Below are 13,972 nucleotides of genomic sequence, written 5' to 3' on the forward strand. Positions count from 1 at the left end.
GCTGCTTAATATTAGCATGACATCGTTCAGGATTTCTGCGCTTTACTTCTAACACAAAAGAACGACGTTTACGTTGTTACAGTTAAAACACGTAATATATAAACGAGGCTCAAATAGTAACAATGACCCATCTCTTCTTTTCTATGAACACTTCCACTCATCAGTCAAATCCCTACAAGAATGCATCCAGACAATCAAACTTGGAGAGAAGAAGGATTAAGATATTGCTCACAAAGACCACCTTTAAGAACGTCGTCCATCTTTACAAATATCAAACATAACAAGTCCTCGACCCGACTTCTTTTTTGTTACCTATGGGCCTGCACGTGTTGACAAGAAAAGCTTATAAATAACAAACCATTTAAAATTAGCGATACTGAATACGTAAAATCATTCAAAGGTGATGTTACGTGAAATGAAGTGATTATCTCTAGAAGGTGCGCTGCAGCAAAGAAATTTAAATGTGTAACACCTTAGTAGGGATTGTGCCAGCATCGCTCTTGTCCAGTATTCCTATTTGACCTTATTGAAGGCTAAAAGAGTCGCGGCCACACAAATAGATGAAGGTTGTGTGGCCAAAATTGGTGCGACGAGTCATGCGTATAGCAGCTTACATATAAGATTCTCAGGACCACAGTATTCTGGAAAGCGGGCAGCAGCCTTTTGCCGCCGTTCATCACAGACTTGGCGTGACGAAAACACTGCAGGAACGCATGTGACGCTTCGAATCCAACTGATGGATACGTTGCGAGGCTTAAGAGATTTTTTTTAAGATGCGAAGCAGCTATGGTGGAGCTCAATCCGGCCTGTGCGGTGTGACCACCCTCACTGCACATGCGCAAACTATCCCCTTTCTTCGCGTCAGCGTGAAGAGGTGAGAGGAAATGGGGTGGAGGAGGGGGCAGAGCGCTGCTTCCACTTCGTTTCTCATCACCCGTTTTTCTCTCCGCCACAACTGAGCGCTCGTATATAATGCTGTGCGCGCTCGCACAGCAGCACTGGGTGTTCACTTTGCGGCACACGCACGGTAATACACACACAAGGGAGGGGATAACTTAAGCGGTACACAACTCCACTCACAAACTAAACATACACGGAAACATGCAAATTGAAGCAGCATGTGAAAACACGTGAGCACTAGCGCCGCTTCGCATCCCCACGTGGTTCCCTTTAGTGTCAGATGGTGTAATTTTTTTTTCTTGTTGCCAGCACGCTTGCACAGAGCGATCACGTACCTTGCTTGCGGAATGCGTAGTTGATTATAATGGAGGCGCTGTTGAGCCTCAGCTCGGAGGCCTTCTTGGTGGTGGCTGCGATGCCGCCGACGAATATGTGGTCCTGCAGATTCTCCCCAACGGGAAGGTCAGCCACCACGGGGATCTGGGGTGGGACGAAAAGCAAGTGGGTGTGAACTTCGAAAAAAAAAATGAATGTGGCTTAGCTCATCTAGGCCCGGTTATGCGAGCGAAAACTTATTGCACTTTATTATGCTTGTTTACACTCGGAGCTGAAGCACAGTTCGCCAGACGAACGAAATGGCTACTCAAGCGTGCCGTCGAGCACTCAGTACCGCTGTCGGGTTGCAGTAGAGTATTATTCAGTGCGAGACAGTGACGAACAATACCCCCAATTCCTCGAGCTGCTTGCGAGGCCCGATGCCGGAGAGCAGCAGCAACTGTGCAGAGCCGATGGTTCCTGAAGACACGATCACCTCCCGCCTCGCTCGCACGTGCATCTTCTCCGCACTGCGTTCAAACTTCACTCCAACAGCACGGTGGCCTTCGAACAGTATCTGCACAGGAATGTTTTGTACAGTGAACACACACTCGGACACTCGTATTCAGTTTGAAATTACGCGCTGCAGGTGCCCAGCCCGATACGCTGCGTACACAACACCTATCTCTTTACTGCATAAGCGCTTCCCCTTCAGGTGGGGAGAGGGGAGACGAAGGTACTGGCAACCCGCCCTCCTTGTTGCAAATTGTGCAGAAGACGAAGAGCGACGTTATCATCATTGGGGAATTAGATAACTGTTAGCAATAAAGAAGAGTTAGAAGGGTGTGCTTCGCCATGAGGACGGCGGCTTGTCCTTATCTCCACAACACTCTCTATTAAATGTCAGCTCCATACTGTATGAGGCTTCGATGGTGATCGTGGTCAAAGTTCATTTTTGCGCAGTAAAAACCACAGGCCGCTTGTCAGAAATCTCGAAGTGACAGTGGGCTCAAATCGAAGTACGAAGGCCGCCATATTCCCAGTCTGACACGACCGCCCATTTTTACTGGATAAGGAAAATAAATAAATTTCCGAATAACTGACATGCTTGCTCTTTCGGCTCATTTGAAAGGCTTTCGCGATCGAAAGAAAGAAGAAAAAAAACTTGCCACAATATGACCAAAGAAATAGTTGTCCCTCATTTTGTAGAGCTTTTTATATATAATAATACGGTAACTATATTCAATGATATAACGTAGCTTTATTTTTCTAATTTTCTAAATAACGTTGCTTTATTTTTCTAATTTTGTAAACGAGATACCACGTGCATGGTATAAGAGGTAACAGGGCAATAAAAGGCGAGGCACAGGATGAAAAGCCGTATTAAAATCTATTGAAAAAGTGTGGAGTAGTGGCACCATACCACATAGAAAAACGCAACTATACGCATTGCTGGGCGACTTGGTGCATCATCTAAAATTGAAATTAGAACGCAAAAAAAAATACGAGGCACAGAAGATAAGTAGAAACAATCATCCTTTCCTTTCTACTTGTCTCCTTTATTTTTATACAAGTATATTCGTCAGCGGTTCCGCGCGCGACTGCTTTTTGTTACTGGCGGGTATAGTCTTTATTGGTCATTTCGTTAGAAAAATCTCACGACAGCTTCTCGTCAATGGTCAAAAAATGGTTAAAATATTTGCCACCACTACCAAAATACACCATATACTGCTAGAAGGTACCATGAGGCGATGTGAAGCAGTACGGAGGGGTGAGCAGCGCGTTTGTATCGGTGTCTCCGCGCAACGCCGACTAAATTTCAAGGCCGAAAGGCTGCCGCAGTGATGTCAGAGGGTGGGGGCCCAGTTACGCCGCGAACGCGGCGGAAAGCCTGTGTTTCGTTCACGTTTTAGGAGAACCAACGCTCCCGCTCTCGCAGCTGCTGCGGCTTGATTGGGCCGAATAAAAGATGTGGAAAAAAAAGTCTTACTGAGCATGCTCAGTTGGGCAACTGGGCCCCGAACCTCTGACGTCACTGCAGCAGCCTTTCGGCCTTGACATTTAGTCGGCGTTGCTCCGCGCATCTAATGCTGACAAAGTGTAAGGGAGAGAAGCCGCAGCCTAATTAAAGAAAAAAATCACAGCATATTCACGTGGTGAATGATAACGAGTGGGGTGAAGCGGACGCACGGACGAACGCGCGGATGAACGCATGGACATACGCGCGGCAGCATGGACGGACTGATAGACGCTTCGCCCCACTCATCATCATTCACGGTTTTTATTGGCATGTAATGCAATGCAACTGGCCACTACACCGACTACGATGACTACCACGACACGTGTGACATACGACCCACGGTATATAAGAAGCTTCGCCCCTAAAAAAAAGAAATAGAGAGAAAGAGAGAGAGGTCACAGCCTCTTACGCAGCCACGGCATTTACGCATGTCCGAACGCGTTCGCGCCAGCGCGTTCTGACTAGGATACTACGCATTGGTTCGTCGCACGTATGCAGATTCTCGTTCCCCGACTACGTCACGTGATTGCTGAGCGAGAAAAAGGGGGAGATGCCACAGCATCTTGTCCAGCCCTTTACAGCGGCCGGAACGAGCTAGTGCGTTCTAGCAGTGCTTGAGCCAGCTGTTGCGCATGCGCAATAAAGGTGGTCACGCCGCACACCGGGCGCCATAAAATTCTTTGCATCTAAAAAGAAGTGATTATAAAGAAACAAAGAAAATGTTCCACTTCCCTAACTTCTGACGATAACCGGACACATGTTTTGAGACACTCTGTATAGCCTACATCCCTATTACATTTTTTTGCTCACCTTGCGAATTTGAACGCGACGCAACTGATGTACAAGTGGGACATAACGTTGCTTTCTTACCTTGGTGGCATGAGACAAAAGTGATATGTGCAGATTGCGCCGCGCCTGTACCACCGGTTTGATGAAGGACTTGCAAGCACTGTAGCGGGACCCACCCAGGGTGTTCGTCTGCAGTCGCGAGAACCCTGCACAGAAGAAATACCTGCCAAGTCACTCGACTGCTTATATACCACTGTACAATACAACACACTCAGCCAAAATATGAAAAATGAACAGGACAACACACTAAGACAAAGTACTAAAAATGAACAGGACCACACCATAATACAAAGTACGAAAAATGAACAGTACAACACACTAACTCAAAATACGAAAAATGAACAGTACAACACAATAATACAAAGTATGAATATTGAACACTAGCACACACTAAGACAAAATACAAGAAATGAACAGTGCAACACACCAAGACAAAATATGAAAAATGAACGGCACCATACCATAATAAAACTGCGAAAAATTAACACTAGAACACGCTATGCCAAAATACGAAAAATTAACGGTACAACACACTAAGGCTGAAGAAAGTAACGTAGGTCGCTGATTTGAGGAAGCAGTGCCAAGGTAGATTGGGAGGGTTAAACCACCGAAACATTAAAATTTTCCTTCCGCATATTTACACGGCCACATACAAACGCATGCCCAAACACACATGAGGTATAGTTAAACCCCTTCCCCCCACACCCCTGAAAAAATTTCTGGCTATGCCCTTGAAAGGGAGCAACTGCGCTGCCACAACCATTGCTCCCTTTGGTATACAACAGCAAGGTATTACCTCTTAGTCCCTTAACAGTTACTTTTTGAAAGATGAAATGTTGGTAGCACCCCGTTGTTCCCCAAGGATTAAATACTCCCACCAACGCTCCTGAAAAACTGACATAGTCTTTGCAGTTGCTGTCTGGGAAGCAACTGCCTATGCTTCCAGTCCGTGCCACAGGGAGGAGCTGTTTAGCCCTCCATATCTGTAGTACAGCCTCACGGGGTTGAACATTCATCATCTTCGACATCATTTTCAGAAGGTGGCAACAAATCACAGCATATCATATCCACGGAGTGAATGATGATGAGTGGGGTGAAGCGCTGGAGAGTTTCATCGCTAAACCGTGAACCATCCGCGAATATCACCCACTACATCATCACAGTCGAGATAAACACTATATATATATATATATATATATATATATATATATATATATATATATATATATATATATATATATATATATATATATATATATATATATATATATATATATATATATATATATATATATATATATATATACAAACACGTACAAACAAGGAATGGACACGGTGGGACAATCTAAGGTTCTTCAACGCGCACCTGGATACAAATACACGACCATCTTGCATTTAGCATTGGCTACTTCTCAACAATATTTGCTTTATGTTCGGTGAAGGGGTGGGTCGGTGATGGGGCGTTCTGGGATGTTTGCAAGAACGAAGTAGTGGACAGTTGGCAAAGGTGCAGCTATTGGCAGTCACGTACATGTCATAGGGATGGACAGACCCACGCCTTTAGGAGATTCACCCCTAAAAACGCTTTATCCTTCTTACATTGCAGCAGGGGTGTAAACGAAACTAGTAGCAGTTCTGATTTATTCGATAAACACCGCTTTTAACAAGGAATTTCAAACGTTCAAAAGGCATTTTCAAAGCTGAGAATCATTGTTCGAAGGGAGCGCGCCTCTCTCAGCGGCAGCAACATCGTAATGTATGCTTGCGTTTATTACAACATGCTTTAAGGCTGCAATATTAACAAGCGTAGATGTTTTGTATACAAGTACCAATGCTTGTATATTTATGTGTTTGTGTGTTCAAAAGTTTGATACAGCAAAAAACACTTAGTGTTCTCACATACTTTCGTGTTCTAATATCATTATCTTCCCCACCTCGAAAAAAACACTTTGGCGAGTTTACAGCATTGCTAATTAACAGCTTAATTGACAAGATAAATGTATAGGAAATGAGAAGAAATATAAAGAATGGGCAAAAAAAGATCAGCAGCAACAATGAGCGGCACCTTAATTGGAAACAAACGTAATAAGAACACATTGCAAAACATATACTGCAATATTGAAGGCCAAATTTTGGAGACTTGGAGATTTATGAGAAGCAAGCTTCGATAAACGACGAATTTCCTCCAGAAAAATGGACTCCGAAACACACCCACTGAAAATATGGCGCCATCTATAACCATCTATCATTTTACTTTTTTAGTGAGAGGTGGCTTTATTTTATTATGTATGCCGGTGTTAGTACAGTTCATCTGCTTTATTATGTTTGTATCTAATATAAATTTTTGCACCTTCAATGTTTGTCATTTTTGCATGTTTTTGTGGAACGTTGTGTTACTTCTGTGTAATTTTTGTGGAACGTAGCATCCTTGTCTTTTTTTTTCCTCAACTCTTGTAGCGACCTAGTGAGTGTTGACAGTATCAATAAATAAATAAATATAAATAATTGGCAAGCTTCGTCGTTATGGCCACCCGCAGGACTCGCGGGGAAGTGCATCCGAGTAGGCGGCATCCAACACATGCAGCATTTGTTTCTCTGCCGTGACATGATAGGCAAGATTAGTCACCAGTATGCGACGTGCAGACAATGTTGTACTGAGAGTGATAAATAAGCTGCGTAGCTGATTTGCCCTACCCCACTCTCTCTCCCCGAGTGCAGTTATCTGTCCCATAACCGGCGCTTCGGAAGCATCGATTGCCGCTCAGTTTCGCAAAAACGACTGCCCCTGTTACCTTGTCAACGTCCATCGCCGGTTCCGCGCTAATTTTAGAACGGCGGGGCCTTGGTGAAAACACTCGGTGAAGGCCGAAGCAAGCTCTCCCTTATACGCGCGCTTGCGCACAAGCACATAGTCTGACACTTTACCCAAGGGAATTAGGAAGCGAGTACATTGAAGCTCCTGCGCGTTTCAGTGGGCTCTTGAAAACGGTGGTTTTTAGCAGCCAATGCAAAAACAATGTTTGGGACGTGTAACCGAGGAACAAATAAGTGGCTGTTACGCATCTTCTACGATGTCTGTACGAGAGAGAGAATAAAATGAGGGAAAGGCAGAGAGGTTAACCAAAAAATGGAGCATCCGGTTTGCTACCCTGCACTAGAGGAAGGGGGAATAGGGAAGAAAGATGGGAAAGAAAACGAAGAGGGAAATAGACGTGCACAAGAAAGAGGGGGGGGGGGCTGTTGTGCTATAGTCTATACAATATTCCACTGCCACGCAAAAAGTTCAGTAAGGCCTTCAGTGATTTTGATGTCTATACGACCTCCAAGTGTTGTCAACAGGAAATTCGCGCTATAACACTGGTTAAAACTATGCAATATTTTGCTTTATTAGGGTAACAGTACGCGTATGCATCTCTTGAACTTTTTTTAATGGCTAGTCCTCAGGGCAAGCGTATGCAGCTTTCTTTCTTTATTTATTGATTTGATTTATAAGGAAATCAAGGAAGGCTCCGGCTACTTTTTAGCCCTTGAGTGAATATTGAACACAATATGAAAGAAGGACAAACAACAGCAGTGCCTGAAAAGTATGACATGCAAGAACACACACACACACACACACACACAAACAAACGCGCGCGCGCGCATGTCAAACAGCACTATCACAATGTATAAGAAAAAATGTTCCTACTTTACATTCCTGAGTTCGTGACGCCAATAGCGCCAAGATTTCAAGCACCATGCCATGATTAATTTAGCAATGAAAGGTACCTGTAGAGCGGTCCTCTGGATTTATTTTGCCCACGCGGCTCCTCAACGTGCACCCGAAATCCAAGCATAGACATGGGCGTTTTCGGATTTCACATTGTTGTGTCCCAAGCGCACCTCTGTTCCCAATCTAGCCCCCGAATGTCGCGAGTGAAGTGGTTTCCCGTACCTGCTGACGTCCGGCTGTCGACTGCTCCCCTCTTTTTTAGCTCACTTATCATTTCCCCCGGCAGCTCAGTTGCCACCTCCAAGTTGAAACAAACACTTTTGTAACCGTTCCAGACTGTCTATGTGTATTAGATTACCGCGCCCCATGCGTACGCCTGTCGGCCAACCTCAACACCGGACCAAACAGACATCCACCAAACTACAGCCATTGTTATTGAGAGTCGCAGCATGGTAACCAACGCCATGGATACCACTATGGGTCACCCTGTCTTTCACTCACTATGCATTTTTTTTATGGAACGCACCGTTAGTGCCAGTCTGCATTTTTTTTAGATGTGATGCGTCTTAAGGTCGAGTTCAATCCAGTGTGCGGCGGGGCCACCGTTACTGCGCATTCGAGCACCCTTTCCCTCTCCTTTCCTACGCTACCACCCTATCTCACATCGCAACCCCGACGTTCACTCCCCTCTTTCTCTCCTCTAGGCACTCTCCTAGCGGCGTTTACACCTCCAATGTGCATGCGTGTCCCCTACCCCTCTCTCTTCTCTCCTACGCTCCCCCTTTCTCGCCTCGAAACGTAGACGCAGGCAGCGTGTGCAAGCGACTTTCTTGATTGAAAAAAAATTGGCAGCATATACACGGAGTTAATGATGGAGAGTGGGGCGAAGCATTCGTCCGTCCATTCGTTCTTGCTTCCGTCCGTCCATGCGTCTGTCTGTGTGACCGTCCATGCGTCCATCCGCCCGTCCGTGCGTGCGTCTGTTCGTGCGTCCGTTCCTGCGTTCGTCCATGCATCTGCCCCTGCGTCCGTTCATGCGTCCATCCATGCATCTGTTTGTGTGTCCGTTCGTCCATCTATTCAACACTCCAAGTACCACCATCTCGCATCTTTTCATCACATATTCCCCATATAAAAGCACCGCCATCCAGTGGACATTCCAAGGACTAAACGAGAAGTGGCACACGCACACTTTCTTACGGCTTGCGCTTCGGGTCTACTTCCCACATTTAACCACGTCGAATTCATGGTATATACTAGTTCATTGTATTCATGGCACTGTGGCTCAACGCTCGCGAAACCTATCTGAAACTAAGGAGGTTACACCCAGCGAGTATAACGTAGCAACCCTTTCTTGTCAGATAGTGGTCAATGTACATGCCAATGGCTGCTAATAGGGTTCGTAACGTGTGCGTTAATTAAAAGCCGAATGACCCTGTCTCTCATTCCCCATTAGCAGCCATTGGCATGTACATTGAGCACCATTTTTTATTGTACAACAACGCACAGAAGAAATCTCTCACCGGCACCACCTTGGAGGTCAAAATGTTGTACTGGTTACACACTACAATGGCTACGACGGACGAACGGGCGCAGCTATAAAGAGCTTCGCCCCTAAAAACCAACTACTCGCGCCACGCTGCACAACCGTTCTCTGGCCACCCCGCATATATAGGCACCAGATCTTGATCTCCAAGGTAGTGTCGGTGGGAATTGATTTCTGTGCGTTGTTGAGCAATAAGTATTTGCAGTGTTAAACGAAAGCGGACTTCGGGTCTCTGTGCCCAATCGGAGTCATTTATCTCCCATTGCCCATTAGCAGAGATTCGCATGTTCCAGTAGGAAACACCTGTTCATCACTGCGCGCTTTGCGTCTCCCCAGGTTTCTCTCCAGCGCAACGCTGCGATGAGTGTCAGCGTGAACGCCGCCGCCAGGGTAAGCGATAGCACCCGCTGCTCCGCATCTACACACGCTTCCCTTCAGCGGAAGGTGGTTCTATTATGTTTCTACGTACATTATTACGTCATACACACATGCAATGTGATATGTCCTATTGCGCCGATATCTTCCATTTAATGCAGCTGCAATTGAATGGCGAGATCCACCCCTGCCACGAACTAATCTTTCTGGATACGAGAGAACCTAAGGGCTTACATCAGCCGTACTTTGGGTGCGCTATTGTATAGAAGACGTGACGTACACGACACGCCGCAAATTCATATTGGAATTCAGACGCCTCGATTTTCTTGTATTACAGCAAGAAATGGCAGCCAAGAAGTCAGCCGCGTCGATTCGTGTCGATGCGACCGCAAGCTAACCGTGCAGCATGACAATATTCACAGCCTCTACTGGGGCGTAGCACCCAGGAGCCTGATAGGGTTGAAGATTGGCGAGAAAACATTATCAGAAGGAATTCAGCGGCAGGCTGTCGGATCTGGATGCGCCTCATGCGGTACATCACGGCGCCGACAATTTTCTCCCCCGAGTGCGCTAGTGGTATATTGTAACAAACAAACAGACAGACCCATGCCCATTACACTTTGGTTGCCGGCTGTATTCGTATTCAGTCCTCCGCGCTGGAGCAGAAGTTATGGTGCTAGGCAGCTTACCAGAAGGTCGCGGGTTCAATACCGGCCATGACAGTCGCATTCCGATGGAGGGGAAATGCTTGAGGCCTGTGTACTGTGCGATGTCAATGCCCCTTAAAATATACTAGATGGTAGAAATTTCCGACTCCTCCCCTACGGCGTGCCGTATATTGATATATAGATATCATTGTTTTGGGGCATAAAACCCAGATTATTATTACTATTATCATTAGTAGTAGTAGTTGTAGTATAGTAGTAGTAGCAGTAGTAGTAGTAGCAGTAGTAGTAGTATTGTTGTTGTACCGAGGCACATGGCATACTGAGGAAGGGCGGATGGGGAGCGCAAGAGGCTTCCTAGAAATCGAAGTGCTCTGTCATTATGAACTGGGATGGCAGCGTACCGGATGGGGAGCTCCAGGACGCGAAAGGGTTTTTCCCAGCGACTCCACCCAATGCAGCAAGCGTGTTCTCCTACGAACACTTGTCGCTACGCTTGAGAAAGCGTGAGTCGATTCTGGCAGAAACTCGGCAAGCATGGACCACGCGAACGTCAACGTCTGTCACGCTGGCCACCGATGTGCTCCGGTAGATATGTACTATTATTATTATTATTATTATTATTATTATTAGTAGTAGTAGTAGTAGTAGTAGTAGTAGTAGTAGTATTACTGCGGTTGCTAATATACTACATCTACTATTGCTAATACAAGTACTACTACTGCTAGTACAGCAACTATTACCACTAATACTACTACTAGGGCTAATACAACAACTACTACTACCACTTTTAATTAGAAAATCAGCGGCTTAGTAATTGAGACAATGAGATGGCATATACCTGTCTGGCTGGCACCATTGTAGTCTCCAAGGGGGTAGCCTAGTTCTTCGCCAGCCTCCAGGAACACCTCGCTCACAGGTGATTTTGTTTCGGGATAGGCACACGGCAGCTCACCACTTGTACTGTGATAGCCTGCGCAAAAAAGAAGGAAAATAATCAAGAGAGAGAGAGAGAGAGAGATATGCTCTAACTTATTGCAGCCATTGAGGAGTCTGTTTCGTCGATCCAAGATCCGCAACTAGATTAAAGTGCGGAACCAAATTTTGTAATACGCACAGGCGTGATTCGAGGCCCGAACATTTTCTTTGCAGTGTCTTAAAAGAGCTTCACACAATGGTTCGTGGCATCTGAAAAACTCTGAACTTAAATCGACAGTCACACTAATTCGTTTTCGTTTTCATCTCAAGCATGCATCTGCTTTGCCTGGAGCACTCACTTGAAGAAAACGAAAGACTGATAGTGCCGGCAATTTTACGTGTTGATTTGAGGGATATGTGGGGTTTAACGTGATTTTCGCCTCCATCGAAAATGTAGCCGCCGAAGCCTGGATTCAATCCCGCGGCCCACGAATCAACAGCCGAGTAACTTAGCCACTAGACCACCGCGGCGGGGCAATTTTGCGTGTGATACACTGTAATGAGTGCTTAGTTGCAGGTACTAATTTCTTAAGACTTTCTATCAGTGAAGATCCTAGGTGATCGTCCAGGCTTTGTGGAGGCAAGGTTTTTTTTTCTGGTGGGAGTCTGTCACACCATCCGGGACGATTTCATAGATCAGTGGCTCTACGCGACGAACAATTTTGTAGGGGCCAAAATAACGCCGCAGAAGCTTTTCACTGAGGCCTCGTCAGCGAACTGGTGCCCATAGCCAAACTTGTACGCCGGGTGTGTATTCCTGATGGCAGTGTCGCAGGTTGTAGTGTCGGGCATCCGTCGCTTGCTTGGTTGCCGTTCGCAGTCGAGCCAGCTGCCTGGCCTCTTCAGCGCGTTGTTGAAATATCGCTACGTCCGGGTTCGGGTCACCTTCGTTTACATGCGGCAACATTGCGTCCAGAGTCGTTGTCGCTTCCCGTCCGTAAACAAGAGCGAATGGTGTCAGCCCGGTTGTCTCCTGGGCGGCCGTATTATATGCGAAGGTGACATATGGGAGCACTTCATCCCGTGTTTTATGTTCAACATCGACGTACATCGACATCATGTCCGCCAGGGTCTTGTTGAGCCGTTCTGTGAGACCGTTAGTTTGCGGGTGGTATGCGGTAGTTCAGCGATGGGTGGTGTGACTGTACCGCAAAATGGCTTGCATCTATTCGCAACAGAAGGTTATTCCTCTGTCAGTGATAACGACCTGAGGTGCACCATGGCACAGGACAATTTGGTGAACGAAGAATCTCGCGGCTTCCTCAGCAGTGACTCGAGCAAGGGCGCAGGTTTCTGCGTAGCGAGTCAGGTAATCTGTCGCAATAATGATCCACTTATTTCCTGTGGTAGACGTCGGAAAGGGTCCCAAAAAGTCCATTCCGATTTGTTCTAAGGGCCTTGTTGAGGGTTGAAGTGGCTGGAGTAGTCCAGCGGGTTTCGTTGGCGGTCTCTTTCTGCGTTGACAATCTCGGCACGTCCGTACGTAATGCTTGACGTCCTCTAGAATGCGCGGCCAGTAGTAACGCTCACGGATCCGCGAAAGCGTTCGTGTACACCCAAGATACCCGGAGGTTGGTTCGTCATGTGACGCCTGCAAAATTTCCTGACACAATGACGGCAACACGACGAGAAGGTAGGTGCTCTTCCTAGGGTCGAAGTTCTTTTTCACAAGGACACCGTCTTTTAAGCAGAATGAGTGAAGAGCACACCTGAAAGTTTTGGGTATCTCCGTACGTTTTCCTTCAAGATGTTCAATGAGACAGTTCAGTTCAGGGTCGGCCCGTTGTTGGGCGGCTAAGTCGGAAGCGGTGATCATGCCCAGAAAACTGGCGTCGTCGTCTGCACACGGTGGTGGTTGCTCAACCGGGGCTCAAGACAGACAATCTGCGTCGGAATGCTTTCTTCCGTTCTTGTGCACTACCGATATGTAGAACTCCTGGAGCCGCAAGCTCCACCTTGCGAGACGTCCGGATGGATCCTTTAGGTTCGCAAGCCAGCATAAAGCATGGTGGTCGGTAATGACGGTGAAAGGCCTGCCGTACAAATATGGGCGGAATTTGGAAGTTGCCCACACAATTTCCAAGCATTCCTTTTCGGTCGTGGAATAATTATACTCTGTCTTAGACAAAGATCGACTGGCGTAGGCGATGACGTGTTCTCGTCCGTCCCGCCTTTGAACAAGAACGGCACCGAGGCCGACACTGCTGGCGTCGGTGTGGATTTCTGTTGCCGCGTTCTCGTCAAAGTGGGCCAAAATAGGGAGCGCTTGAAGACGTCTTTTGAGCTCCCGAAACGCGTCTTCTTGGGGTGCTTCCCACAAAAACGCGCTGTCTTCTTTCGTTAGACGTGTCAGGGGCTCAGAGACCTGCGAGAAGTCCTTGACAAAGCGCCTATAGTACGTGCAAAGTCCGAGGAAGCTTCGGAGGCTCTTCTTTTCGCGGGGCTGCGGAAAGTCTCGAACTGCAGCTGTCTTCTCTGGGTCTGGTAGAACGCCGACAGAACTGACGACGTGACCAAGGAACTTCAGCTGCTCGTAGGCAAAACGGCATTTTTCGGGCTTTAACGTAAGTCCTGAAGCCTTAAGTGCATCAAGTACCACTTTTAACCTGCTG

At 46.7% G+C, this 13,972-nt stretch overlaps 1 protein-coding gene across 2 annotated transcripts in view; it reads right to left on the bottom strand.

Moving 5' to 3' along the window:
* LOC119163888 (L-sorbose 1-dehydrogenase) overlaps nucleotides 1–13,972 on the bottom strand; it is a 34,744-nt gene that overhangs the window by 6,823 nt on the left and 13,949 nt on the right. For both annotated transcript variants that reach the window (XM_037415962.2, XM_075872253.1), the window contains exons 5-8: nucleotides 11,224–11,355; nucleotides 4,106–4,230; nucleotides 1,625–1,792; nucleotides 1,236–1,380 (exon numbers count right to left, since the gene is read on the bottom strand). In XM_037415962.2, the coding sequence (XP_037271859.2) occupies nucleotides 1,236–1,380; nucleotides 1,625–1,792; nucleotides 4,106–4,230; nucleotides 11,224–11,355 (570 nt within the window). The remainder of the gene's footprint in view (nucleotides 1–1,235; nucleotides 1,381–1,624; nucleotides 1,793–4,105; nucleotides 4,231–11,223; nucleotides 11,356–13,972) is intronic.

Source organism: Rhipicephalus microplus, chromosome 8, assembly GCF_043290135.1.
Source record: "Rhipicephalus microplus isolate Deutch F79 chromosome 8, USDA_Rmic, whole genome shotgun sequence".
Taxonomy (NCBI): Eukaryota; Metazoa; Arthropoda; class Arachnida; order Ixodida; family Ixodidae; genus Rhipicephalus; species Rhipicephalus microplus.